A 26,614-nucleotide genomic window follows, 5' to 3' on the forward strand; every position below is an offset into this window, starting at 1 on the left:
TCCTTTTGGTTGGGTGCCAACCAGGTTATTTGAGCTGCTTAACCCTTTAGAGGTAAAGGAGGGATTTTATGCTACCCATAGCTGTATGTTCATGACAAGCTCCATTCAGGAAATGAACTGCTGCACTCTGGAAAAGCTTTCACTCCTGAATGGTATCAAAGTGTAGCCCAAAGGGGCAAGTGGATTATAGGAGTCTAATCTCAAAGTGGCAGATAAAATCAGCAAAGTGCCCATGTCCAAAACCAAAGGTCACGTTTGGCTTACCAAGCAAGATGAGAAAGTGCCCTTTGGCATGGCTGGGCCCTGGGCTTCAGTAGTAGCCTTGAGTCTAGTACAATCCCAGAGCTGTACACTGACTCAGAAATAATGGCTGTCCCCCACTGAGGTTAGTGGAGGTGATGTGATTCTAGTCAGTTTTTCTGGTTGTGTCCCACAACCTTCTAACAATCTCTCTGCCCTGTCTAGGCTGAATCTCAGCCAACCCAGCCTCATCCAAGCTCCAGTCTCCTGCAGATATGGGGCCATCCAGTCCCATTCACCAGCAAATCAGCTGTAATGATGATATACAGCTGGGTATCCTCCACAAAGAGCAAGCACCATTGCCCATGTTTCCTTTGTCACCCACCTAGTAGCCTTGTGTACACCTGAAACTAGAAGTGAGAGCAGAAGTCTACAGGATTCCACAGAAGACCAGTCTAGGGGTGGACAAACTATTCCCCATATTCACCCTCTCAGCCATCTGGTGTATATAGGAGCCAAAGCCACTTCAAATGGGTTTCTTCTACTCCTAAGCACACTTAATGATCAACCATATCAAAAGCAGCTGACATGTTGTCTTCATCTGTAGCCAGGAGACAATCAGCCAGTGCCACCTGTGCAGCTTCAGTCCCATACCCATTTCTAAACACACGATGAAGGGAATCTAAAGACTGCAAATATTTCTTTGTCTCCGCCTCCATGATGATCCTTCCCAAGAGTGGGAGATTTCATACCGGTGATAGCAGGACCCAGTGCGCTAGGAGCCCCCTCACATTGCAGGCAGTAATGGTCTGTTCATGGCAAGGGTGTAGTGCATTCCCAATCCACTGTAGACGCTAGGTCTGCAGTGTGGCAAGGTATATGTATAGAACCAGCAATCATCTGTGACAACCCCACATGCATATGTGTGACCTGATTTGTATTTTGTAGGCAAAAAATGTGGCTGGTTATCTTATAGCAGACTGCAGGTCTGACAGTGGTCTCAGCCCACCATGTTATTTGAAGGTGATGGAACATGTAACATGGGTTGCTTACTGCTTTATGTACATAGTTTTGTTTCCTTGGTATCTGGGATGAGACCTCATTGTACTCACCATCTCTCTGATGGAGCTCCTGACCCTAATTTAGGTGTCATTTGTCCAGTCAGATTGTGGTGTCGCAGAGCTATATGTATCCGATCCAGTGTGCGACTGTCTCTTTCAACTCGTAGAGATGCAGATGGGATGTGGAGAATACTGGCCAAAACAGAAGCAATCTGTCACTCCCACAGACTTCTGGATGTGCTGCTGAATGAGCTGCAGGAGAGGCCAAGCACTTCTGAGGATAGAGCCTTCATCATACCTCTAGCTGTAAGAAATAATTCACACGTGACTCTCCCCTCTCTTCAAAGAGGAGAGAGGCCCACATCTGAGGGATATATTGCTGTGAATTCTCCCTGGGGAAAGGATGGGGAGAGCTGGCCTGTAGTTCAGGCAGAGCCCTCAAAATGCTTCCATTTTTCATTTCTTTGCCTTCCGCAGGAAATGCTGTGTCCTAGACATCAGCCATCTTGTCATACACGACTGGACAAAGCTCCTTGCGGAGTTTATCAAAGCTGCTACTTAATGACATGGAGGGGACCTCACTGGTGCCATTTCCTCTGTTCCCTCAACAGGGACTGAGCAGTCAGTCTCCTCTCACTGTCTTCAGCACTCCACCTCCTCCCTCTCCTCTTTTCTTCTTCTCAGGGTAAGCAGGCTCGCTCCTGCCTCCATTGTCAGAGGGTGGGTATAGTGTTTTGTCTCCCCAAGGCCTGAACACACCACTTTGATAGCAGCCTCAGATACAGCTGGTCCTGGTCAGTGGGACTCAGGCATTTTCCAAAGGAAGTCAGTATCATTATCCCCATTTTACAGATGGGAAAACTGAGGCAAAGAGTGGGGAAGTGACTTGCCTAAGGTCACACAGTAGATCAGTGGCAAATCTGGGAATAGAATCCAGGTTTCCTGAATCCCAGTCCAGTGCTCTGTCCATTAGGCCATGCTGCCTTCTCTTTGGCATTGAAACCCTGGTTTTCTGCATGGCAATGCAGAGCATTAAGTGAAGGGGTGGGGGTACCACGACAAAACAATACTACCTCTTCTTACTGGCAAAGCCCTGGGCTAAGCAGCCTTGCTTGAGTCCATGCAGCTGAGGACTGGCTCTGAAATTGAAGTGCTGGGGAGAGGCAGAGGATTTTAGCTGCCTTTGTTTCCCTCCTTCAGGCAGCCAGCACTCTGTACGAGGTGTTATCCATATCCATGTGCACACCAGCGGCGACACGCTTCTATCCCAGCCTCCTGATGGCCCTGCTGGTTCAGGTGCACTATACCATTGGGCTCAGCCTGCCCGACAGCAGGGTGTCCGGGAAGGAGCTCATCCCTGCATGGTAACTACTGAAAGGACGAGATGCTAACTACATATATCAGACTCTGCCCTGGGATCAGCTGCCTGTATAGGTTACTTGTCATCATGTTCCAGGCCTTTTATGGCTTGTCCCCACCCTCCCTATCATAAGAACGGCCATACTGGGTCAGACCAAAGGTCCATCTAGACCAGTATCCTGTTTTCCGACAGTGGCCAATGCCAGGTGCCCCAGAGGGAATGAACAGAACAGGTAACCAACAACTGATCCATTCCCTGTTGCCCATTCCCAGCTTCTGGCACACAGGCTAGGGACAACATCCCTTATCCATATTATCTTTCATTCACTATCAAGAGGTCGACTCTTTCCTCCAATCAGCCCCCAGTGCCAGCCTCCGTCAAAGAAGCGCCTTCACTAACCCTCCCACACGTGTGGTGCTCCCCAGAAACATCCGCCAAGCTACTTCCAATCCCTTCTTCAAATGCTCCTTTGCCATGATGCCTACAAAAAACTTGACAACAGTCAGGTTGCTGGGGTGCTGAGACCACTGCCTGCCATGCTGACTGGTATTGGCTTGTTGCTTCCTTGTGCTCCCCCCGCTCTGTCTGTCTGTCTCGTCTCATGCTGAGATGTAACCTGTTTCATTTATTGCTTTGTACAGCACCTGGCACAATGGGGTCCTAGTCCAGGACTGGGATTCCTAGGTGCTACTGTAATACAAATAAATAATAATCTATAGGACTCTATCTTAGCTCCATGCTTTCCATATGCTTACACCAGTGAAGTCACCCCTCAGCACCCCAATGCTCCTCTCTCTCTTACAAACAGTGATGTTACGGCTCCATGCATGTGTGCTGTGCAGGGTGGGGTGTCAAGGATCTGGTCTAGCGCCGTCTCTTGTATGTGCAGTACGCTTACCCACAGCATGGCGTTGGGCTCAACGGCTCAGTTATAGCCATGCAGGTGCCGCATGGGAGCAGTGCGGGCTTGGGCTCAGTTGCTGTGCTGCCTGTTCTAGGCCTCAGTGCAGTGACTGTGCATTGGACATGCAGTGCAGGGTTGGGGTTGCCATCTCTATGACATTGCAGTGCACTGCGAGTCCCGTCTTGGCATAATGCAGGTATCTGAGGGGATGGGAGAGAGGATTGCTCTGAGCAAGGCCAGTGTCCCTTTAATATGGGTTTTGCTCTGATTGCAGCTGTGTTGTGAAGACAGTGAAGACTCTTCTCCTAAAAATGGGATGCCACTACGAGTTCACCTCTGTTGAGAAGAAGGGAGGCTGGGAACTGCTCACTAGCTCTGAGGAGCACCATCGCGGGGTAGGCCTGCTTGCAAGGCGAGAGGCGAGAGCTTTGCTCTTGACAGATCTTCCCATCCCTCCCTTCTGCCAACTGCTCCCCCCGCCGACTCACATCCTCTGTAATAAGGGCATCTGTTTGCTCCCATGGTCCACTATTCTTGCTGCGAGCTGTGGTAGATCTTGTACCTTCTGGTCCCGTTCCTCGAACGAGGTGATAAACAGCACAAGATCACCGCGATGGCCTTTTTCGTTGAGGTAAAAGTTACTGGCTCACATCTGTTGTGGTACAAAAGAGCATAAGCTGCATTTTCTCTTTCTGGCCTGGTCAGCTGACCTCAGACTCCAAGTGTCTCCTATATCTGATTCACTGAGCTTTTGGAGAAAGCCTGAATAGCCTTTGAGAGAGTTCAGGAGACTATGTGCATGTCAGAAATAGCAATAATACTCTGCCCTTTGACAGCAGCTTCCTTCTGAGGATCTCAAGACACTTTGAACATTTCTCCCCACTGCAGCACGTTGAGGTAGATGAGTGTTATCACCCCCATTTTACAGATGGGGAAACTGCAGTAACAAGGCCTTAACTCCCCAAATCACATAAGAAGTCTGTGGCAGAGACCAGAATAGAAACCTTTTAGTCCTGTGCTTTGGTCTGTGCTCCCTCTCTTTTCCTAAATGTAGGTTTATAGTATGTAAGTATCTTTTATAGACAGGCCAAAATTCTCAAATGTGAGTACCTGGCTTTGAGTACCCACTCCGTCTTTAGGCACCTGAATAAGTAGCCCAGTGTTCCTAAGTGCTGAGCACCGGAGTTCCCATTGCAGTCACTAGTTGCAGGAGCTCAGCACCTCTGAAAATCAGCCTGCTTAATTGAGTGCCTAAATATGGAGTTAGGTGCTCAGCTTTAAGCACCCATGTTTGAGAATTTTGGCCTTTAGGACAGTCAAGCACCTTCGTAATGGCAAATTATTTTGAAATGTTTGTGTATCCCAAGTGCCTTTTTCCTTCTGCAAAATGTGGGTATAGTTCCAACTCTTACTACCGCCTGCTTCTATAGCTCATACGCGGCCCATAGGTTTTTCATTGTCAGAGCTAAGGAGAAGAATGTTTGTGAATTTCCTTTTCCTTGTGATGGACATTTTGTAGCTCTAAGAGAATCTAAGGACTAGCCATTGTTTTATTTATATGGAGGGATTAGAGAGACAGCCCTTGAGCTCTCAGGTACTGTGGTAAGCACAGTAGAAATGCCTCTAAATAAATATTAGCAGTGAGCATTCCATAGAAACAAAATAGGAGTATTTGGTACCAAGATGAAGACATTAAACGTTCTCCTTGAGAACTAGCCACCAGTTCCCTTGTAACTGCTGGGGGGTTGGAATGGGAGGAGCCAGTATTGAGCTACACTTAGGGTTCCAAAGTGAAGCTCGGCCCTAATCAATTGCAAACTCCCCTGGACTTGATTGGGGCCAGAATTTCATGGCTGGTGCTTGCATGGGAACAACAAAGCTGTTGCACAGAACAAAGGGGGTGTGGCCAGCACACTGACTCTCACACACTGGCCAGTGGTCTAAAATCATTGCTTGGGTAGCATATGATTCCCCTGTATAATCTAAAAAAATCTGGTAAAGGCAGCCAAAGGAATGGAGCTCATGCCCACTGCAGACACAAGGGACAGTTTTTTTGCACTTGTTGTTGGTGCATGGAATAGACTTCATGCCCATAAAGGGATAGTCTATGAACATATGGAATGAGATTCTTACCTGCCTTGAGCACAAGGAGCAGGCTTCATTCCCGCCCTAGGCATGGCAAATAGACTTCATGCATGCTGGAGCATTTACAGCAATGTCATGGTAATGCTCATCCAGAGAACAGACAGACAGCTGTCTGTTTTGCAGCCTGTTATCGGCCTGCTCTTTGTCTTTTTAGCTTCTCCATGTGCCGCAGGCAAAGCGGCTCCCAGAAAAATATTCTGTGCTCCGTCTGCTGAAAGGACTGACTGACCCAGATCCAGTTATCCAAGCGCTGTGCATCAAAGGACTGATCACCATGGCAGACTGGCCAGGGAAGGTGAGATGGAATCCATTTCATTACGCGATTGATATCCGTGTAATTACTCCAGAAGTATCAGTAACACTTGTAGAAATCTAGAGTGACTCTCTCAGCACTAAGAAACTGCTGCTGATAGAAGTGAAACAGATTCCATTCTGTTTGTGCAGAACTAGAACTGCTGTCCTGGATCACAGCTAGGTGAACCGCATCTAGAATTGCTCCAGATCCCAGCTTTTCAAAGCAGACCCAGAACCATTATCTGGATTTGAGATCAGTGAGCAGGATTTAATATTGCTCCAGATCTCAGCCTTGCAAAGCATATAAAAAACCCTCTTAACTGGATGTACTTGAAAATGCTACTACAGATATCAGTGAAACTTTCGAGGAAGAGGCATATCCTCATTGATAGGGCACGACCAAATTCACATCCATTTTGCTCAATTTCACAGTCATGGGATTTTAAAAATCATAAATGTTATTATTTCACCTATTCAAATCTGAAATTTCATGGTGGTGTAATTGCAGAGGTCCAGACCCAAAAAGGAGTTGGGTAGGGGGGAGCACAAAGTTATTGTGGGGGAGTCGCAGTACTGCTACCCTTACTTCTGCGCTGTTGCTGGTAGTGGTGCTGCCTTCAGAACTGGGCAGCTGGAGAGCAGTGGCTGCTGGCCAGGAGCCCAGCTCTGAAGGTAGAGCTGCCGCCAGCAGCAGCACAGAAGTAAGGATGGCCTGATATGGAGTTGTCACCCTTACTTCTGTGCTGCTGCCTGCAGAGCTGGGCCCCCAGTCAGCAGCCACCACTCTCCAGCCACCTAGCTCTGAAGGCAGCAGTGCAGAAGTAAGGGTGGTAATACAGTGACCCCCTTAAATAACTTTGCGACTCCCCCTGCAACTCCCTCTTGGGTCAGGACCCCCAATTTGAGAAACACTGGGCTCCCCCGTAAAATCTGTATAGTAAAGGGTAAAAGCACACAGAAGACCGGATTTCACGGGGGAGATCAGATTTCACAGTCTGTGATGTGCTTTTCATGGCCGTGAATTTGGTAGGGCTCTGCTTACTGGGTATCTAACATTGCACACTAGAGACAGAGTAGGAAATAAATTTCTGCATTATTGGATAAAATGCAATCTGATGGCTGTTTTATGGGTTATAGCAGTGGTTTTCAACCACAAACCCCTGGGAGTCCACAGACTATGTCTATGTTTTCCAAAGCGGTCTGCACCTCCATTCAAAATGTTTTAGGGCTCCACAAATGAAAAAAAGGTTGAAAATCACTGGATTATGTTAAAAAGGGGCTAAGATTATACATTGTCATCTTTTACACCTTTACATTGTCTATTTTTGACTACTTTAGTGCCTGGTCATGTCCTAGAAAAATCAGTTTATTAGAATTGTCATGGCATAACTGTGAGCAGAAATCAGACATTTCATTAGCAATGAAATAAATGCAAAAGGGAAAAGAAAACCTCATGACTGCTTTGTTTCAAAGTTGTTGTTTTTTTTTTAATTGTTTGCCTCTTATATTCACACGTGGTGAGCCAAAAAAAAGCCTCAAACCATAGCTATGACAAAGAAGTGAATTAGGAGCAAGGAAAGAATGTGACATAGGCTGTAATTTACAGGGAACAGGGTATGAATTCTGTGGAAAGTCCATTTTAAGCTAACCTTGCCATTTTCTTGAGGGCTTTTTCCATATTTAGAAAAATTCTCGGAAAATTAATCTGTCTCACATTGGTGGTTTTCTTTTTAAACTGAAAACCAGAATCCTTGGTGAGACAGTGTAGGGGTAGTTACTGCATCAACTTCTTCTGTATAGGAGATAAAGGTCCTGGTGCCAGCCATGATACACAGCTTGTGTGGAGTGGACGGGAGGCTGATTGTGGAGGCTCTTGCTGATGTGAAGAAGATTCTCAGAGGCCTGGATGTAGCAAGTTATGTTGGCTGCATCACCAGTCTCCTTCGGCTCCTCTTTGATGATGTAAGACAACAGTGTGTGTGAAAAGGATGAGGGAAGGGGAGCCAAGGAGCATGTCCCTTGCACACCAGCCATCAGTTGTATCAAATAATGGAAGTGAAACAATGTCACTCTTCCTGCTTTCATTCTCTTCATTCTTGTTCCTGCCCCACCACAGTTGTCTTGTGCCTGTCCCAGCTCTGTGGACCCTGCTATCTATGACTTAGAGGCACAGCCCAAGCTGTAGCCATGCCTAACCAGGTTAGGCCCCTATATAGCATGTGATGGGGGCTGTTTATGGTGTGATACACATTATGCTACAGCTATGCATGTTGCACATGGCATATTTCAGTCACACTACACACTTTGTGCAACCGAATGAGTGTGGAAAGAGCAGCGATTTCAGCTCTTATCATATATACTGACCTGTTAAGTGCTGAGTGCCCTCAACTGCTATTGATGAAGTCAGTAGGAGATGAGGTGACTCAGCACCTTGAAGGATCAAGCCCTGTATCTGTATATAATGCATCGCGAACACTATGTTGTACAGCTTTCCCTTACCAAAAGGGGAGACTGTGTGATGCATTATGGCTGCAGTTCTCAAACTTCACTGCACCACGACCCCCTTCTGGCAATAAAAATTACTACAGGACCCCAGGAGAGGGGGCCGAAGCTTGAGCCTGCCCACGCCTGACCACTGAGGGGGAGGGGCAAAGCCAAAGCCCCAGTGCCCCAGGCTGGGGGGGCCAAAGTCGAAGCCCAAGGGCTTCAGCCCCAGGCAACCCTAGCCCCGCTGCCCAGGGCCGAAGCCCTCGGGCGTGGACTTTGGCCCTGGTCCCAGTAAGTCTAAACCAGCCCTAACGACCACATTAAAATGGGGATGTGACCACTTTGGGGTCCTGACCCACAGTTTGAGAATTGCTGCATTATGGGAAATGTAGTCCCACTGGGGATGCTGGCCCAAAGAGGAGAATGGGAATACAAGGCACAGACTACAGCTCCTGTGGAGCACTGCCATTCCCGTTTTCCACTGAAATCTTTTGACCAACATATTTCAATTTAAAAAACACATTTTCCACAGAAAGCAGGCGCTTCTTGTGAAAAAAATTTGTTTTGTCAAAAGCCCTAATGTGGACCACGTAGCAGCATAAACATTGTGGTAATTTTCATTACAAACCAAGAGGAGTACTACTATTCACTAATAAGACCCCTGTCTTCCTGACTTCCTCAGTTTGTGTCTCTCTCAGGAGAGAGTGAGTGTGCGTTCTGCTGCCATTTCCTTGTTTGGAAAAATGGTCAAGGAGGTGAAGAGGGGTCAGGGTCTTATGAAAGAGGAGGATGTCTTGGACAGCTTGATCCCATTACTTCTGCACCTGCAAGAGGGCAATCCTGACATGTGTGAGGCAAGTTCCTACAGTCATTTAGCTCCAAGCCTCAGTCATCACTATCCCCAGACATCTCTTTCTCCATCTCCACCTTTCAATGTAGGATCTTCTCCTAATCTATCTACTCTAATGTGTTTCCTTCTGGAAAAAAACTTAGAGCTTCCCTATCACCTCATGAAGAAGAAATTCCAGGAGATTCATTTTCATTGCAGGTTATTAACAGTTGGAAAATATTGCCAGTTCCCAGTCTTTTAACTGTGGGAACTCCATTCTGTCTTGTAGAAATGTAAGAATGCTCTAGATGAATGTTCTCGACTCCTGGAATGGAGACTACCTAAACAGGTGGGCAACAGAAAGGCCTGGCACAACCACCAAGAAGATGTGGATGAAATCTGTCAGTACCTTGTAAGTAATCTCTGGGTTCATTGTTAGCACTGTGTGTTGATTTGGTTGAGGGAGGGTTTACACGCAGTTGAGGGAGGGTTTACATTTATCAGGCTGTGCGGGTAGGGTTATGAGGGGTTGTGTCGGGCCATCCCTGTCATTAAGCTTTCATTTTGTGCATTATTGATGTCTTAGGTGAAGAAACATCAGGAAACTGTCCAAAGGTTCTTGTTCCAAAGCCAGTGCTACCTCAATAGCACACAGCCTTCTTTACGAAGGGCTGCAGCCATGTTCATAGGTAAATACAGAAAAATGCACATTTCTTTAGCAAATTCCATAGAAGCACTTTTTCAATCTGTTGCGCTGTTTCCTCTAATAGTGCAAGTTAATTGCTTTTTACCAGATACCCTGATTTCTTGACCTGATAGGATTTAGTATTGGTTGCAATACAGAACCAGGAGTCACTCCTGGATTTTATGCTATCAGAATACCCCTAAGGGCCCCACCCATCAGCAACTAATCCTGTGGGGACCTCCAAAATTCCCCTGGATGCTCCTATAGGAATTTATCTGCAAAAATGTATGTCATCATCTTGAAAGCCAGCCTCTCAGTATGACCCAAATCCAAAGCTCATTGGAGTCAATGAAAAGACTCCAGTTGACTTCAGTGGGCTTTTTAATCAAGTCCTATCTCCTTAGCTTCTCTATCTCAGGATTTAAGAACTTGTCCAAGTACCTGAGGCCATCCTTGTGTGAAAGACAAAAACTCTGGAAGTCCCTCTTGGAGGGTGGGAGAGTAATGGGAATTCCCTGCTTTTAATGGCATGTTCAGGGTTCCTGGTTATGCACATGGACAACATGATGAGAATGAAAGATTTGGACATCAGAAGTAATGGTAAGTAAATACCTCATTTTTAAATTCCTATGAGCTTGGATGAGTATGTGTGCGTCTGAGTGTGTACATGTGCCTGAGGAGGCATTGGGATTTATATGCACAAAGGTCAGTACTCTTGCTGTGCAGGAACTGTATAAAGAGTATTGGTAATAGTTTGAATCTATACTTCTTCTTTCTCTGTGCTTTATTCTTGGTGGCACCCCCAATCGCATGTGTTTGATAGAACTGGTAGTCAACACTAATGACTCTCAAATCCACTCTGGACCCATCTCTCAAAGTTCAGTCTCTTTTCTTACACACACTGTCCAACCTCTTACATTGGTTCAGCTCACCATTAATTCAAACTCAGTATGACCAGAACTAAACTCTTCTCCTACTCCCTTTTTCCAGTGTTGTAGACAACATCATCCTCCTCCTTATCAACCAGACCTGTAACCTTGAATCATCTTTGTCTCCTCTCCAATATCCATGCTATGACCAAATCAGGTTGCTGCTTCTTCCATCATTCTTCCAAATTCTGCTTCTGCCTTTTGGCTCTGATAGCAAACGCACTTGCCCACTCCCTAATCATCTTCCAGACTGATAACAACAAACTCCTTCTGTCTGGTCTCCTGTATACTCAGTTTATTTCCCCTCCAGTCCATCTAAAATTCTGGACCAAAACCATCTTTGTGTTATGACTGTATCGTCCCCCTTTTTAGAATGCCTCCACTAGCTCCCCTTCACCTTCCATATCAAATTCAAGCTTCGTTCAGAGCCTTACATCAGTCAGCCCCAAACTGTATATTTGATTTGATCTCCTTTCATGCTCCACCTCCACTTCTGTGCCAGTGTCATCAGCTTGGCTGCCCCATTTTTTAATTCTCCTTCTACTGCCTTTGTACGTTCTTCCATGCTGCCCTTATGCATGGAACAGCCTCCCTTAACCAGTTTGCCACGTCACCACCATCTTCTGATTCCCTCCTATAAACTCGCTTCTTCCATGTTGCCTGTGAGAAGTGAGTTAATTTAACTAACTCCTTTGGCTGGCTGGCTCGATATTTTTATCACATGCACCAGAATCTGAGCATCTGTAGATGTGTCCATGCCTCATGGAGTTAATGTGAGATCTTATTAAAGTAACCATTCTCCTAGCTCTTCCCTTCTCCCCACCTACTCCCCCTTTATTATCCTCAGTTGTTGTGTTGTCTGAACTTATGCCTCAATCCTGCAAATTGTTCCTTGTGATCTGACCACTGTGCTCATGCAGAATCCCATTAACTTCGGTGAAGCTCCATGCAGGTGCAGGCATCTGCCCCCATGGAACAACTTGCAGTATTGAGGCCTTCCATCATAATATCTTCAGGACCTGCACAGTGTCTAGACTAGTTCCTGTGAAGTACCCAGCACTGTTTCAGCATCAAGCATAACAAAGTCCTGTCAAGCAAGTTCTTTTAAGTACTTTATGGTAGAGTTCCATGGGCGCTGCCGATGAGTAGGAGGATGCAGAGGATCTAGCATGGGGGTATGTTACAGGTGCTGTAGATGAGGGGGAAATGCTGGGGAGGGCTCTAGGAATGGTATTCTAGACGGCTGAATGTGAGTATGCAAAGACCCCAGTGAGCTGTGCATTTCTGGATATAAATAGCTTTTAGAACAGTTCTGTAGTTTCCAATCAACATTTTCTCTTTTGTTTCAGCCCTCGCAGGCTTACTACATGACCCTGAGGCGTCCGTATGTATCTTTGCTGCTCAGGCACATGAACGCATCCTGGCAGTTTACTGGAAATTAAAGTACGGCCTGGTTGAGCAACACAAAGTGAACAGTGACTCTGCTGAGAAACACAAAGGCCCCCCAAATCCTCCTGCTACCGAAGGCACCTCATCCAGGCTGTGCAATGCCCTCAACCTCTGGAAATTAGCTGCCAAGCACTAACTGGCTCAAAAAGAGAGCCAGGGCTTATGCCCCACTGAGCCCCATACAGACACAGCGAGACTCTCGTGATTATTTTTCTCAACTTGGGCTCCCTGCTCTGTTTTTCCAACCAGAGGGAAAATCAAAGGGGCTTTGGAAGGGTCATTAACATGCCAAAGTAAGTGAACTGAACATGGGCAATAAAGAGCACTCAGAGTTTATTGCGAGCAAAGCTTGCCAGGCAATCTTGACTTACTTTTTGGAGCAGAATTATAGTGTTGGTGGGTGTTGGCCACATGTAATAGCCAGCTGTTAGTGCCAGGTGCCCTCCTCAGACAGTGTGTCTGTGGTTTCTTTACTCACTGAGCTCTCTGCTGCCCAGTTATCAGTTGAGAGCTTTCCTGACCCATACAGTTTGGGTGGCTTCTTACCCCCCTGCCCTCCAGGGTCGAGCTGTTCCTGTGCGGGAGCAGGCTTCGCGCTTCCAGGGCAGTATCCGGACCTGACTCTAGGCACTTGTTTCCCCTCTGAGTTTTCCTCATTGGTTGCTGTGTTTGGGGGACAGGGGCTAGTCCCTCTCTTTGCTCCTGTCCCTGGGGCTGTGGGGGGGGGGGCTGAGAGGGAGCTGGCCCTGTTTATGGGGATGCAGGAAGAAGAGGGGATGTGTCTCAGCCCTGTCCCTAGGGGGAAGCTGGGGCGATGTCCCTGGCCCCTAGATCCTAGGTTTGTGTGAGGGGAGAGACAGGAAGCAGCCACTCAGCCCTGTCCCTGGGGAGCTGTCCCTGACTCCCAGGCTGGGTTGGGGGGGAGTGGTCCACTGGCTGGTATTACATGACAGGCGCTCTCCCTAACCTGCCGCGAAGCTGTCCCTGGGTTTGTATGGGGTGGTGGGAGCTGTCCCTGATCCCCAGGCTGTGGGGAGGGGGCTGTCCCGGGGTTTGCATAGGGCAGGAGGAGCTGGCCCCAGGCCATGGGGAAGGGGATGTCCCGGGGTTTGCATAGGGCAGGAGGAGCTGTCCCTGGCCCCAGGCCGTGGGGAGGGTGCTGTCCCGGGGTCTGCACGGTGCAGGAGGAGCTGTCCCTGGCCCCAGGCCGTGGGGAGGGGGCTGCCCCGGGGTTTGCATAGGGCAGGAGGAGCTGTCCCAGGCCGTGGGGAGGGGGCTGTCCCAGGGTCTGCACGGGGCAGGAGGAACTGTCCCAGGCCGTGGGGAGGGGGCTGCCCCGGGGTTTGCATAGGGCAGGAGGAGCTGTCCCTGATCCCAGGGTGGGGACGGGGCTGTCCCGGGGTCTGCACGGGGCAGGAGGAGCTGTCCCAGGCCGTGGGGAGGGGGCTGCCCCAGGGGCTGCGTGGGGCAGGAGGAGCGGTCCCAGGCCGTGGGGAGGGGGCTGTCCCGGGCGGGAGGCGCGGTCCCTGGCCCCAGGGTGGGGGGTGTCCCGTGGCCGTGGGGCAGGTGGCCAAGGCCCTAGTGGAAGTGGCGCCGCGCGGGGCGGAACGGAGGGCGCCGGGCCGGGGCGCGGGGGGAGCGGCGGCGGCTGCACTGCAGGAAGGAGCCCGAGCCGGAGCCGATGGAGGAGGCCGCGGGGCAGGCGGAGGCCGGGCTGGCCTCCCTCCTCGACAGATCCCAACCCCAGCGCTACACCGGGGGCTTCAACCCGGAGAGCTGGGAGCAGGTGCGGGCCGCGGGCCTCGGCCACAGGGCACCTGCGAGCGGGGTGTTGGGGGGTCTCGTCCCTGGGGATATGGGGCGGGGCGAGAGGGAGGCGTCCCTAGAGATGGGGGGAGCAGGCGGCCCGGGCGGGGGGGGGGCTGTTGTCCATATTGCTGGGGGGCAGGGGCCGGCCCTAGAGATGGGGGGAGCAGGCGGCCCGGGCTGGGGGCTGTTCTCCATATTGCTGGGGGGCAGGGGCCGGCCCTAGAGATGGAGGTTGGTGTTTGGGACAGCAGGGGGGTCTGATTCCCAGCGATGGGGGAAGGGGGCTACCCCTGGAGATGGGTGGGGTGTTTGGGGGCAGGGGGATCTGGTGGTGGGGAAGGAGCTGGCCCTAGTGACAGTGAGGAGGTGTGCAAAGTGCTGTATTGGTCGGGTGTCCTGCCTGGGCCAGGGAGGGGTCTCCTGTCTTTTGGAGAGGGATTGTGATGGTCTGACAGAGATGGGAGGTGGTGTGTGTGTCTCTCTCTCTCTCTGAATGCAGTTGTCCAGGAGCGGCGCCAGGGTTTTTGGAGCCCTAGGCAGGGGTCCTTCCGTGCCCCTAGTCGTTGGCGGCAATTCGGCGGGCAGGGGGGTCCTTCCGTGCTCCCAGTCTTCGGGGCACTTCAGCAGCGGGTCCTGGAGCGAGTGAAGGACCTGCCGCAGAATTGCCACCAAAGACCCGGAGCGCAGAAGGAACCCCCACCGCCGAATTGCCACCGCGAATGGCAGAATGCCGCTGCCCTGAATCCTGGTGCCCTACGCGACCGCCTAGGTCGCCTAAATGGAGGCGCCGGCCCTGCGGTTGTCAGATCATTTTGGGCAGTGGCGAATAGTGTAGATCTCCCCTAGTGAGGAGGCAGAAATGGCACCAAAGTTTGTAGGCCTAATGCTGGGACAATCTGAACAAGAAATGTTGAAAAAAATATCTTGTGTGGGATATGAAATGTCCCATTGAAATGCTGACAGAGAAACTCATCTTTCCTTCAGATGTGGGGTTCTTGCTCCCAAAGAGATGTGGGTGAGCTCTGAATGGCTTCTTCCGTTCCTTTAGTGCATTACTGGGCTACCTGTGCCCTGTCTGTGTTGATGTGCTTGAAGAGAATATTTTGCAAGACGTTATTGTCAAGGATTTAACAATTTCCAGAATGTAGACTTAATTCTATTTCTGTGATTATGTTTTCCACACTGGCTGTTATTAATAGGAATTTGACAAGATCCCCATGTTTATGAAGAAATCCCCTGCTGAAATTGATCCTGAACAGAATCCTGATTTGGCATGCCTCCAATCAATCATTTTTGATGAGGATCGATCTCCTGAAGGTATTTCATAATTTCATGGACATTTAAATCTTTGCTTTCACAATATTCTGGTATTGTGCTACTGCTCTTTGGGATTATCCTTGGGATTTGAGGATTTAATTGTTTGTAGGGGTGTGTGATGGGTTCTAAACACTTGCTTTTCTGTGAGTGGGCATTGGGTATCTTTGAATTTTTAGGTATGCTAAGGTTATAGGCGGGGTGATCTATTGATTGCATTGTACAATGAAAGGTGTTTTGTTTGTCTTTGCAGAACAAGCAAACACCTATAAGAATGAGGGGAATGAATACTTCAAGGAAAAAAACTACAAGAAAGCTGTAATCTCATATACTGAAGGGTTAAAAAAGAAATGCAGTGACCAAGATTTGAATGCTGTGCTTTATACTAACCGAGCTGCAGCACAGTTTTATCTGGGTAATGTCGTATGTTGCATTTTATGTCTGACCTAGATTCTGTGTAACCAAAAATGACTACATTTCTTTGCCTATTTATGTCATGTGCTTTCACTGTTACAAACTTTTAAAAGATTTTCAGACAATCAAGAACCATCCCTGTGGCTCTGAGAGACTCAAGGTGAGCAAGGTAATGTATTTGAATGGACCAGCTTCTCTTGGTGAGAGAGAAGCTTTCGAGCTACACAGAGTTTTTCCTCAGGTCTGGGAACGGTACTCAGAGTGTCACAGCTAAATACAAGGTCGAGCAGATTGTTTAATATAAGGGGCCATCCCTGTGGCTCTAACTCTTTTTGCAGGGCTCAAATCTTGGAGCATCTGTCTTGCACATTGCTAAATTTAAAACTTATGGCCAGAGCAAAGTGCTTTGGGGAGGAGTGTGAAGCGAACAGGCTGATGCTGGGCTTTTCTGGGCTAATTCCTAGAGGTGATTTGATGATGGTCCTGTCTTGTCAGTAACACTGGAAACCTGGGTTAGGTGCTGGGAGGAAAGGACAGTGATAAAACTCTGATTCTATAGTGAAGAGAGAAGGAGACAGAGAACTATACATGTGCATCAGATTTTGGGTAGGCTTGGGTATTTTCATAGGTCCCACTGATATCCCTGAAACAAAACAAGGAAGTTATAAATATTGAGGACAATCTGTTGTATGTTAAATGTAGCAGTTTGTGCATTGTCTGTCCTAGCTCCTGTTATCCATCCTTCACTTTTCTGGGCACCAGATTTACCCAAGTCATTTATTTCTATTGTCATTGATGTGCAACCTCCATCTGTACCTGTCTTGTGGTCATAGAATATGTATTGTCCTGTGGTTCAGCCTAATGATTTCTCTTGTCCTCAAGTCTACTTGGATTTTAGAAGTTGTCCATGTGAAATGTTCTGAGCCACGTTTTGCTTTGTATAGGCAACTACCGTTCTGCTCTCAGTGATGTGAGCGCAGCAAGAAAGATAAGACCCAACCATCTCAAAGCAATAATAAGAGGTAAGATTTTAAAAACAAGGGGATAGTATGCCAGTATTTTGAAGTACAAAGGTAATTTATAAATGCTAAACCTAGATTAACTAAGGGAGTCACTTTATTTTGCAAAACTATATTGTATTCAAGGAGGATTTTACAACAATCATGGGTGTTTAAGTTAACTAATCAAAAGACCAGGCTTCAAAATGCTCTGTAAGGATAATTTGTTACATACTGTTCTTAGCGGTTGACTCAGATTTTTTTTATTATGTTTGACTAAATGTACTTTTTTATAAATTAGCTAGTTTGTTTCCATTTTATAATATAGTTTTGTTTATCTACCTTGAATGGCTGATAAACAGAGGTGCATTACCGACTATCACTGTATTCTCCCTGTCGTACTATCCCACTCATAAATTTGTCCTGCTGTCTCTCAATTAGTTTTAAGTTGTTTCCCCCCACAACTCCTATAGGGAGGCTGTTCCAGAACCTCTTTCCTGGTGGTGAGACACCTTCTTCTGATTTCCAGCCTGAATCTGTTCACGGCCAGTTTATATGCATTTGTTCTTATGTCAACATTGTCCTTTAGCTTAAATAGCTCTTTGCCCCTCAGTGTATTCATAGAGGGGAATCATATACCTTCTCAGCCTTCCGTTTGCTAGGTTGAATCTCTTCCAGTCTCCTCTCATAAGATAGGCCCTCCCTTCCCCAAATCATCCTAGAAGCTCTTCTCTGCACGTGTTCCAGTTTAAATTAATCTTTCTTTGAACGTGGGTGACCAGAACTGTACACAGTGTTCCAGATGAGGTCTTACCAGTGCCTTGTACAATACCACTGAATATTTCTCTCTCTCTGCTGGAAGTGCCTCTCCTGATACATCCTGGGATTGCATTTTTCACAGCGCATCACATTGATGACTCCTAGTCATCTTTGATCAGTCAACATGCCCAGGCCTCTCTCCTCCTATGTTGCCCCCAGCTGATGAGCCCCTTAGCAGGAGTTCTTCTTATTAGACCCGAAGTGAATGACCTCGTACTTTGTACTATTGAATTTCATCCCATTTCTGTTACTTCAGTCTTCAGGATCTCTTCCTAGAAGAGACAGGTCGTAAATCTTTAATAACGTAAAGCTCCAAAATGTTATTGCTGCAATTTAAATTTAAAGTTGTTGCAAAGACATAGAACTCCATTGATTTCAGTGCAGTGACACTGTCAGAGAATTTGGCCAATGTTCAGAGACTTCTGTTTCACTTATCTCCTTGCTACCCCTGCTGAAATCCTATCATTGAGCCTGATCCTGTGAAAGCAAGCTAGCAGGCATGGTGTTTGCTACTTTAAATAGCCCCAATGAAGTCATTAAACCTCATAGTTGTGCTTGTTTATATTGAGGGGAATATAGAATACTCTGTATAATTCAGGGTTGGGCAAATCGTGGCCCATGGGCCTCATCTAGCCCGTCAGACCTTTTAATCTGGCCCTCGAGCTCCATTGCTCTGCTCCAGCGCTTTAGCCGGGGAGCGGGGTCAGGGGCTTGCCCTGCTCTGGTGCTCCAGCCGGGCAGCAGGGTCGGAGGCTCCCGTGTGTTCAGGACCTGCGTGACTGGCGTGAGGGCACGCATGTTACTCCAGCTGCACAGCCTAAACATGCCTCATGCGTCATCAGAGCCTGGAATGTGCAAACCCACTTGCCTGCTACTTGTTCGCTTAGGTGACTCTCGTGTTTTAGTCGTGTTAATTTTCCATTGTTGAGGATAAAAGAAAGAGTAGTTGGCCAGGGAGTGCTCAGTGGCGGTTTTCAAAATTGTGGGCTGTCAAGACTTACGTGGGAGGAGATTTCTGAGAGCAGGCGGCTGGTGAATCTCAATGAGTCTCAATGACTGGAAGCTTACACCCAACAAATCCAGGCTAGAGAGAGAGGGCGTGGAAAGGGGGTAAGCTCGGTTTAATTGTAATACGTTGGTATATTTATAATTGTATGGTTTTATGTTTATTTCCACTAAAATGTATATTTATTAAATAAAGTTTATTTGAATCTCTCTGAATTGTTAATTTTGTGAGCATTCATGGCCCGCCTTACAATTTCCGTATCCAGATGTGGCCCTCAGACCAAAAAATTTGCCCACCCCTAGTATAAATAGATTTATACACTGGTCCTGTGTCGGAATTTTTAAACTTTCTTTCAGGAGCTTTGTGCCATTTGGAGTTAAAGAATTTCCCTGAAGCAATGGCATGGTGCGAGGAGGGTCTGAGGATAGATTCAAAGGAGAAGAAACTTGTGGAAACGAGAGCCAAAGCCGACCGGTTAAAGGTAAAAACCAAACCAAAACCTGCCCATGGCAATACAGGATTTACCTTGCCAGATCAGACCGTTAGTCCATTACCCCACTTCATGGTTGGGAAGCACTTTGGGATCCTCAGATGGAAGCCATGTATAAATGCTAATTATTTTTTTCCAGAGGGTGCTACAGTTTCTGTCCAGCAGGATCTAAAGATTGTGGAAGATTGATTGGATGGCCTAATGGGTCTCTTCCGATCTTTAACATTGGAGTATTGGTCTTGTCCAAATTCAGTGCATCCAATTTTACAGCTAGTGAAGCCAGCATCACTGCAACTAACAAGGGACATGGTGCCATATTGGAGACCAAACTGCTTATTATGGCTTTGGTTTTGTAGGGAAAGAAAGAGACCTCTTAAATCATGATTGAAAGAAATTAGCCAGGTATTCCCTACTATTCTCACAGAATGAGACTATACCGTTCAGGTATGGGAGGAAGCAATCTGCTGGTTAGAGGAAGGGACTTAGGTCCCTGGAGTCCAGGGTTCATTTCTGTCTCTCACTGACAGTTGTATGATCTTGGGCATGGAATTAGCATAATTTTACCTTCTTTAACCTGTTAAATGAGGATAAGAATATTTGCCTCCCTCATAGGGGATGTCAGGTTTAATTAATGGTGGTAGAGAGCTTCTGAGCTTGGAAGAAAGGTGCTATAAATGGACAAAGTGTGAGTAAAAAAAACTTAAAAAAAAAAAAAAATCACTGAGCATTTCCATGAAGTGGAATTCAACAGTGATTCCTAGCCAGGTCACTGTAAAGCAATGCAGTGAGAGGAACCATAATTTTTCTGGTGACCCAAATTGGTTTCACAACTTCAGTAAAATAAAAGTAATGAAGGATGTTGACTTATTTCCCCATGATTGTGATGCAAACTTGTCTTACGTGCAGCGAGCTGAACAGCGGGATGCAAGGAAAGCAAAACTGAAGGAGAAGGAGGAACAGTCTCAGAAGGAAGTCTTACTCACTGCTATAAAGGTATGGGCCTAAGATGTGTTAAGGATTCTCTCTCAAAAGTTGTTCTTCATATGTAGATATTCAAGTGACTAAACTTTGATTTTTACGTCATGTTCTCAAATTGATTCTTTCAATGTAGGAAAGGAATATCAAGCTGTTTCTGGAGGCCTCTAAGGAAGAAGAAGAAATATCAGATGGTCTGGCTGAGATGTCCTTAGATGGACTGAGTTCTGACAGTACCACGGGCACAAAGGTCTACTTAGATGATAATGGCAATCTGAACTGGCCTGTGCTCTTCCTGTATCCTGAATATGGGCAAACAGATTTCATCTCAGCTTTTCACGAGGACTCCAGGTGATTTCTACTTCATGTGAAATAATGATTTTCAGATATTCTGTTTCATGACAGAAATAACACCAGACTTCCAAAGTAGTTCAGGGCCAAAATCTAGATTTCATGAGTTCATAGTGGGGAAGTGTGTGGAATATCTAATGATATTGATGTAAAGGTGACAGGTTATCTCAAGCATGTGTCACTAAAAGCTGTATACTACATAGGTTACAAGAAAACTATTTAGGAATTAATCAGGACAGAATTTTGAAGCCACCAGGTGCCTTAGGTACCAAGAGTCCAGTTGTGGAGGTCTCAAAGGAAGAGAGAAGTTAAAGCTGATAAATATAAAACACTTCCCAAAATGACCTAAAATAGCTCTTAGAGGCCTGATATTGTCCTGCTAACTCAAGGCTAGAAGTGAGTGCTGGAAAGGGGGAAACTCCCCTTCTCTTGGTATGAGCTTTAGTTTATAGCTCTGCAGAGATACAAGTTAATGAACTTGAAATTCATAACAGAAACGGTGGCATGTGTATTAACCAATCATATTAATAGATTTTTTTTGTTTTACGTCGCAGTGCAGATGGTTAGACAAGGGGTTTTAATGTTGTCGTAATGTTGGAAAGCAAGAGCATAGGGCTGTGGTCAAGAGCCAAGAAAGTAAAAATGAATATGACAAACCAGAACAGTTTCACTGTGTAAGATCACCGAAGTGCAAGAAGTAAACTGGTGGCATAAACAGTGACATGGAAATTAGATTTTGAAAGTTTTTTGTTCTAATCTAAGGCATTGTTAGTAACACAGAGAGGGAAATCAATTTTAAATAAATATACAACATTTATCTTGGCAGTATCCCTGAAAAGGCTGAAATCAAAGTTTAATGGTCACCTTGGTAACATTAATGGTAACATTTTTTGCTACATTGTGAAGGTTGTTAATAAAAGTATATGTTTAAAGCAAAGTATAAGGTTCAGTATGTTAAGAGTATGTTTCTGAAACTTACATTGGCCGGAACATAATCAGATAATTACGGTAGCCTTTAAGCTATTGTTTAACCTGCTTGCTACTGTAATCTTTGCCATCATTCATATTTAAATGTATGATTAGAGAAATTGAACTAGTAGATTTATTAGCATGGATTATAGTAGCTACTGAATGCTGTGACTAGGATTATAACAAGATCCACTTTGGCTTTTAGATTTATTGATCATATACAGGTGATGTTTGCTGAGTTACCTCCTTGGGATTCGGAAAGAAAATATCATCCCAGCAATCTAGAGGTAGGAAATTTGACCTTTCTTCTATTTTATATTTCAGATGTACATTTTTTATTAGTTTCTCATAAGCATCTTATTAAGTAGATAAAATACATTTGTAACATTTTTGTTTAGCATGCCTTCCTGTGAAATGAAGGTGTGGGCTGCACATTCATTCATACATTTCCAGGCTAAATTTATTGTAGCTGTTAGAATACACAACACTGTTTAAATTAAGAATGTGAAAATTCTTCTCTCTCTCAATTTATATTTTTATTTTGAGGTATTTTATTGCCTCGATTCCTGTGTATGTAATAAGCAAGAATTAGACCAGTAGCTTGTTAACCTAATAACTTTTTTATCCATAATTTAGTGAAAAGTGTTCAAAATAATGTGTACACTAATACATGATGGAAAAGCATAGGAGTAATTGTTAGAATTAAGTAGCCTAGCTCCGACTTGGATGCTATTACGTACGGAGACTTGATGAGATTAACCATTTAGAATGTAATTAGGTTGTGACTACACCCAGTAGTTTTCAGTATATTCCAACATGAATTACTTGTATACAAGTATGTGAGATAGATACTTCCCACTACAGTTTCATATCCCCAGGCAACGGTGATGTCCCTTGGTGCACTGAGCAGTCCTTTCCAAAAACATAATTCCTCAGGCACTACTTATCGGGATGGACATTTTGTTGATAACTACCAAGAGGTATATGCAATCTAAGGGGCTTAAATATGTTGGGCTAAGTTTTGTTTTAGACATAGCTGCTGTAATAATGATTCTTAAACAAAATAGGCTCAATTTATTCCTTGGGTAACTATAATGAAGTGACACCACAGATGAATTTAGCCTGTTTTTAAAAAGTGGTCCCAAGGCTTTGATTCCCATAACCCCATCACTTCATTGACAGGCAGAGCACCTCACCTTCTTTATTCAACTGTTTGGCTGGAGCCAGTCTTATGCAAGGGCAGTCGTAACAGATCAAATATATATTGGTTTATATAGGGAAAGCCATGTAAATAGTAAATAATTAAAAGGCTGCAATCTATACAAAACAAGCCGTTGAAAGGTTTCCTTATCTCTGGATTTTTTCCCCCCACCCCCTGCTAGTCCCTTTTAGGTAGATGAAGCTCTAAGAGCCCTAGTGGTGCGTCCATTTTAGTTAGAGGACAGACATGCAGATGCTCTGCTGTATGACTGTGTGTGCGATCATGACAAATCTTTCAGCAGGCTTTTAGCTAGTGTCCCTGGTACACCTGTGGGCAAGCCAGAGGTATCTTAAATATTCATCTTATACCAAATTTTATCCAGCTTTATTTTGAAGATGAAGCAAGAGAAGAAATGTACCAGCTGAACCCAGAAAACACACTGCTGCAAGTGCTGCAGCACCAAAGGTGAGCGAGTGGCCTGGAACAGCATTTTGTTCGTTCATCTGCAGTGCGAGAGATAGAGTCACACTCTCCCTGTAAAATTCAGGTGCCTCCCCTACAGGGTTAAATGGCTTTTTAAAAAAACAAATCACACTTCCCAGTCAGACTTTTGGTATCCATAAGCAAAGTGGGGAAATAAACCACACGAGAGGGAGAGCATGCTAGTCTGCATCTATAAGGTGTGTGTTTGGAAGAGCAGAAACAGCAGAAAGCTACCTCTGTGCTACTTTACTTAACACCTCAGTGGGTTAGATGAAAGTTGCACTGTCACTGCTCTGCTGTTTTTGCTCACACACAGAGCTATTAATACTGTTTCCTAACACTGAAAAAATCAAGTGCTTGGAACTCAGTGGACTGAATGTATTGAAGGGATCAAGTGCCTTGTACTATTTAAAAATGGTTGTATCTACATGAGTAGCCCACAGCTGACAACCCACTGTCCAGATGAGATCCAGAAAAACCCCAGGCTGGTAAAGAAACTGACTTCCATTCCTAAGAAGCTGACAGGCTGACCTAACTTGCAGTGTAAAACAACAAAAAGATAGCATGTGCCTTTAGATTTAAAAAAGAATCTAGCCGCTGTGTGTGGGGGGGAAGGAATACTGTGCTGAGTCAGCATGCCACTTCTTTTCCAGCTAGAGATCTTGCTGCAAACAGTCACCAATAAAAACTCAGACCTGGAATCTTGCTGCTCAGGACTGCATCTTAACTATTTTTCCATAAAACTCAGCAGCATGCATAACCCTTGCCACTATTCTGGTCTATTGCAGCCTTAAATTGGCAGGATGAACGTGACATTCAGGGTGACAGTGCTATCTTAATTCTAATTAGAAAAGTTGTGGGGAAAGGAATTGATTCATAAACCACTCTCCCCATTCGTGCACAGACATCAATATAACAGGCGCTGCTAATTCAGCAAAAAAAAAAAAAAAAAAGTCTTGACATTAGGCCCCCCGAAGCCAGTTTTTAATTGTTGAAGTGGGGCCAAAGCTTTCACTCGGTGTAACATTGGGCTAGAAATGAGGATGATTTACTTTTTTGTGTTCGTTGCAGGTACTTTGTAAAGGCTGGGACTCCTGCTTTTTTGGTTTTAGTAAAGCACTCCCCTTTCTCTAAGAATTACTTTTTTGGCAAGAAGGTGCATCAACTAAAATGAACAAGTGCAAGCACAAAAAGGGACGAGAGAAACCCTTGCTGTGGGCTGGATTGTTCATATCCACAGATAGGAACAATCAGTCTTCCACCTATAGAGTTTAATAATTTTTTCTACTTCAATCAAATAAACGTAGCCTCTGTTGGACCTTTGTCTTACAATTTTTGCACATGCAGAACTCCCCTTGGAACAAAGTCACCGAGGTCCGAGTGGATACGGACTGAAGGTTGATTCCCCCCTGCCCCAAATATATAAATGGATGGTAGTCTTCTTTAATATAGTGAAATGGACTGCTGTTCCCTTAGGCCTTGCACAGTGTATGAATGGCAGCTATGCATATGTGCCAAACCTTAATTATAGATGAAGTGACATCAACTTTCAGTGTACGTGCATTGTGGAGGAGTGAAGAATTCCACTGCTGACCTCCTGCACTGGAATGGCTGTAGTTACTGGTTTTGAAGTGAGTGGAACTGGGATCTCTAGTATCACTGTATGACTCTGCATTAATCCACTGGCCCGGAGCAGAAAAATCAATACAGCAGGAGTTCACTCACTAATGCACTGTGCTATTGAACGAAGGAAGGCAAAGCTCTTTGTTTACTGACCTTTCACTTCCCTTTCTTATTGTCTGATGTAGATTGCAAATAAATATGTTTATGGTAAGTGGACAGGTTGGTGCCAAGTGAATTAGGCAGGCTCCTTTTCCTTACTGTATTCCTGAATGGGAAATTGTGCCGATATGCTGAAGGAAATAACATACAGTAGCTTTAAAATGCGGGAACATCCTCGTGTATCTCAATAACCAGTAGTCACCTATGGCTAGTACCAGGTGAATGCTAATTTTACAGCAGCAAACTGCTGTAGCTTCGACATTTAATTTTTTAAAATACTGGTTCTAACCTAGAGCTCTCCCCACTTCCAGAGCAACAGCGATCAATAGCAAGTGGAAAGGCATACTGCATGTGTAGTCAAACTAATGAATCAGCTGTTAAAAACAATTCAGCTTCTAATAGAAGCTAATACAGCTTTTACGAGAAAGAATGTAACCCACCTTAAGAGGACAATTGAGATGTTGTAGCATCTCACATCAAAGCTGGATTTAATCTAGCAGCTCTAAGCAACTGTGCCAGAACACTACTTTACAATTGACATAGCACCTCACTGTGCATAAGTAGTACACCCATTTTACAGATGAGAACTGGGAGATGAGTCTAGGGGAAAAGAAAACAGATCACTGCCTCCCTGCTCTACCCCTACAGTCATGCTATCTTTCAATAACTCCAATAATTAACAACTAATGGGTTTTGGAGTTAGTCTGGTCAGCTATCAGTACTGTTGAGTGGAATGACTTTTGCTCAAGGCTACAGCTATTAGTATTAATTTTGTTTACACAATCAAAGCATTGTCAACAAACAGAGCAGATCCATTCCATGGTATGGCACATAAGCCAAGGTGACTAGTTCATAAGCCAGAGGTGAATTTTGCTTCTGAGTGTGATGGGCCATTTTGTACTCATATGCCCCTTTATTTAGATGCAGTATAAAGTTATGTTTAATCCAAAGTTAATGATTTTGACAAGAGAACGTGTTTGCCCATTCAGAAAAAAATAACCTTTTGGGCTTTTCTGTATTGAAGTGCACACACTGGAGACATCCTATCTGGATAGTGTAGACAAGCGGACTCACCCCTGCAGCACCTCTTGCTGGTGACTTCTGGGAATTAGCTCGATTTCCAGTCCAGAGCGTCCTCTGCAGGCCAGTGATCTGCCTGTACTCTGGCCCCATGTCCCTCCTTGGACCCACTGCCCTTTTACTGGATTTCCTGCCCCCGGCAGTAATCCCTCTCTCCTTAGGGTCTCCCCCTCCTAGGGGAACCCCTACCCACTATCCCCACCTCATGTCAGTGTATGGCTACTGCCCATCATCATCTAGCCCCCATGCCCTGAGGCAGACTGCAGTATCAGCCTACTCATCACTGGTAAGGGTGGGTTGGACCTGCTGCCTTTGCCTACCCCTGGGCTGCCCTCTGCAACTCCCAGTACTTTTTAGCCCAATGCTAGGCTGCAGCTCCTCTGCCTTTCCCCAGCCCTGCTTCACTCCAGTACCTTGTGCCTAGCTCCCTGCAGCCAGACCCATCTCCCTCTATAGCTAGAGAGAGACTCCTTTTTGCCCCTGGCTTCTCTGCCTTTATAGGGCCAGCTGAGTCTGTTTGGGGAGTGGCCCCAGCTGCAG

General features: G+C 45.8%; 2 protein-coding genes across 2 annotated transcripts in view; both read left to right on the forward strand.

Moving 5' to 3' along the window:
* MROH7 (maestro heat like repeat family member 7) overlaps nucleotides 1-12,730 on the forward strand; it is a 35,221-nt gene extending 22,491 nt beyond the window's left edge. Inside the window, 11 exon segments of the mRNA XM_050963585.1 lie at nucleotides 1,469-1,607; nucleotides 2,502-2,665; nucleotides 3,840-3,978; nucleotides 4,083-4,196; nucleotides 5,865-6,005; nucleotides 7,805-7,966; nucleotides 9,190-9,345; nucleotides 9,610-9,732; nucleotides 9,907-10,009; nucleotides 10,543-10,605; nucleotides 12,284-12,730. Of these exon segments, the coding sequence (XP_050819542.1) occupies nucleotides 1,469-1,607; nucleotides 2,502-2,665; nucleotides 3,840-3,978; nucleotides 4,083-4,196; nucleotides 5,865-6,005; nucleotides 7,805-7,966; nucleotides 9,190-9,345; nucleotides 9,610-9,732; nucleotides 9,907-10,009; nucleotides 10,543-10,605; nucleotides 12,284-12,519 (1,540 nt within the window). The 3' untranslated portion in view covers nucleotides 12,520-12,730.
* Nucleotides 12,731-14,030: 1,300 nt separating this feature from the next.
* TTC4 (tetratricopeptide repeat domain 4) lies at nucleotides 14,031-24,530 on the forward strand. The gene is made up of 10 exons (XM_050963582.1): nucleotides 14,031-14,169; nucleotides 15,392-15,509; nucleotides 15,760-15,921; nucleotides 16,865-16,942; nucleotides 19,100-19,224; nucleotides 20,140-20,226; nucleotides 20,345-20,559; nucleotides 21,734-21,815; nucleotides 23,112-23,194; nucleotides 24,284-24,530. Exons 1-10 carry the CDS (start codon nucleotides 14,065-14,067, stop codon nucleotides 24,384-24,386), a joined length of 1,158 nt encoding a protein of 385 aa, XP_050819539.1. The 5' UTR covers nucleotides 14,031-14,064; the 3' UTR covers nucleotides 24,387-24,530.
* The last annotated feature ends 2,084 nt before the right edge of the window (nucleotides 24,531-26,614 follow it).

This window comes from Gopherus flavomarginatus, chromosome 7 (assembly GCF_025201925.1).
Source record: "Gopherus flavomarginatus isolate rGopFla2 chromosome 7, rGopFla2.mat.asm, whole genome shotgun sequence".
Classification (NCBI taxonomy): domain Eukaryota; kingdom Metazoa; phylum Chordata; order Testudines; family Testudinidae; genus Gopherus; species Gopherus flavomarginatus.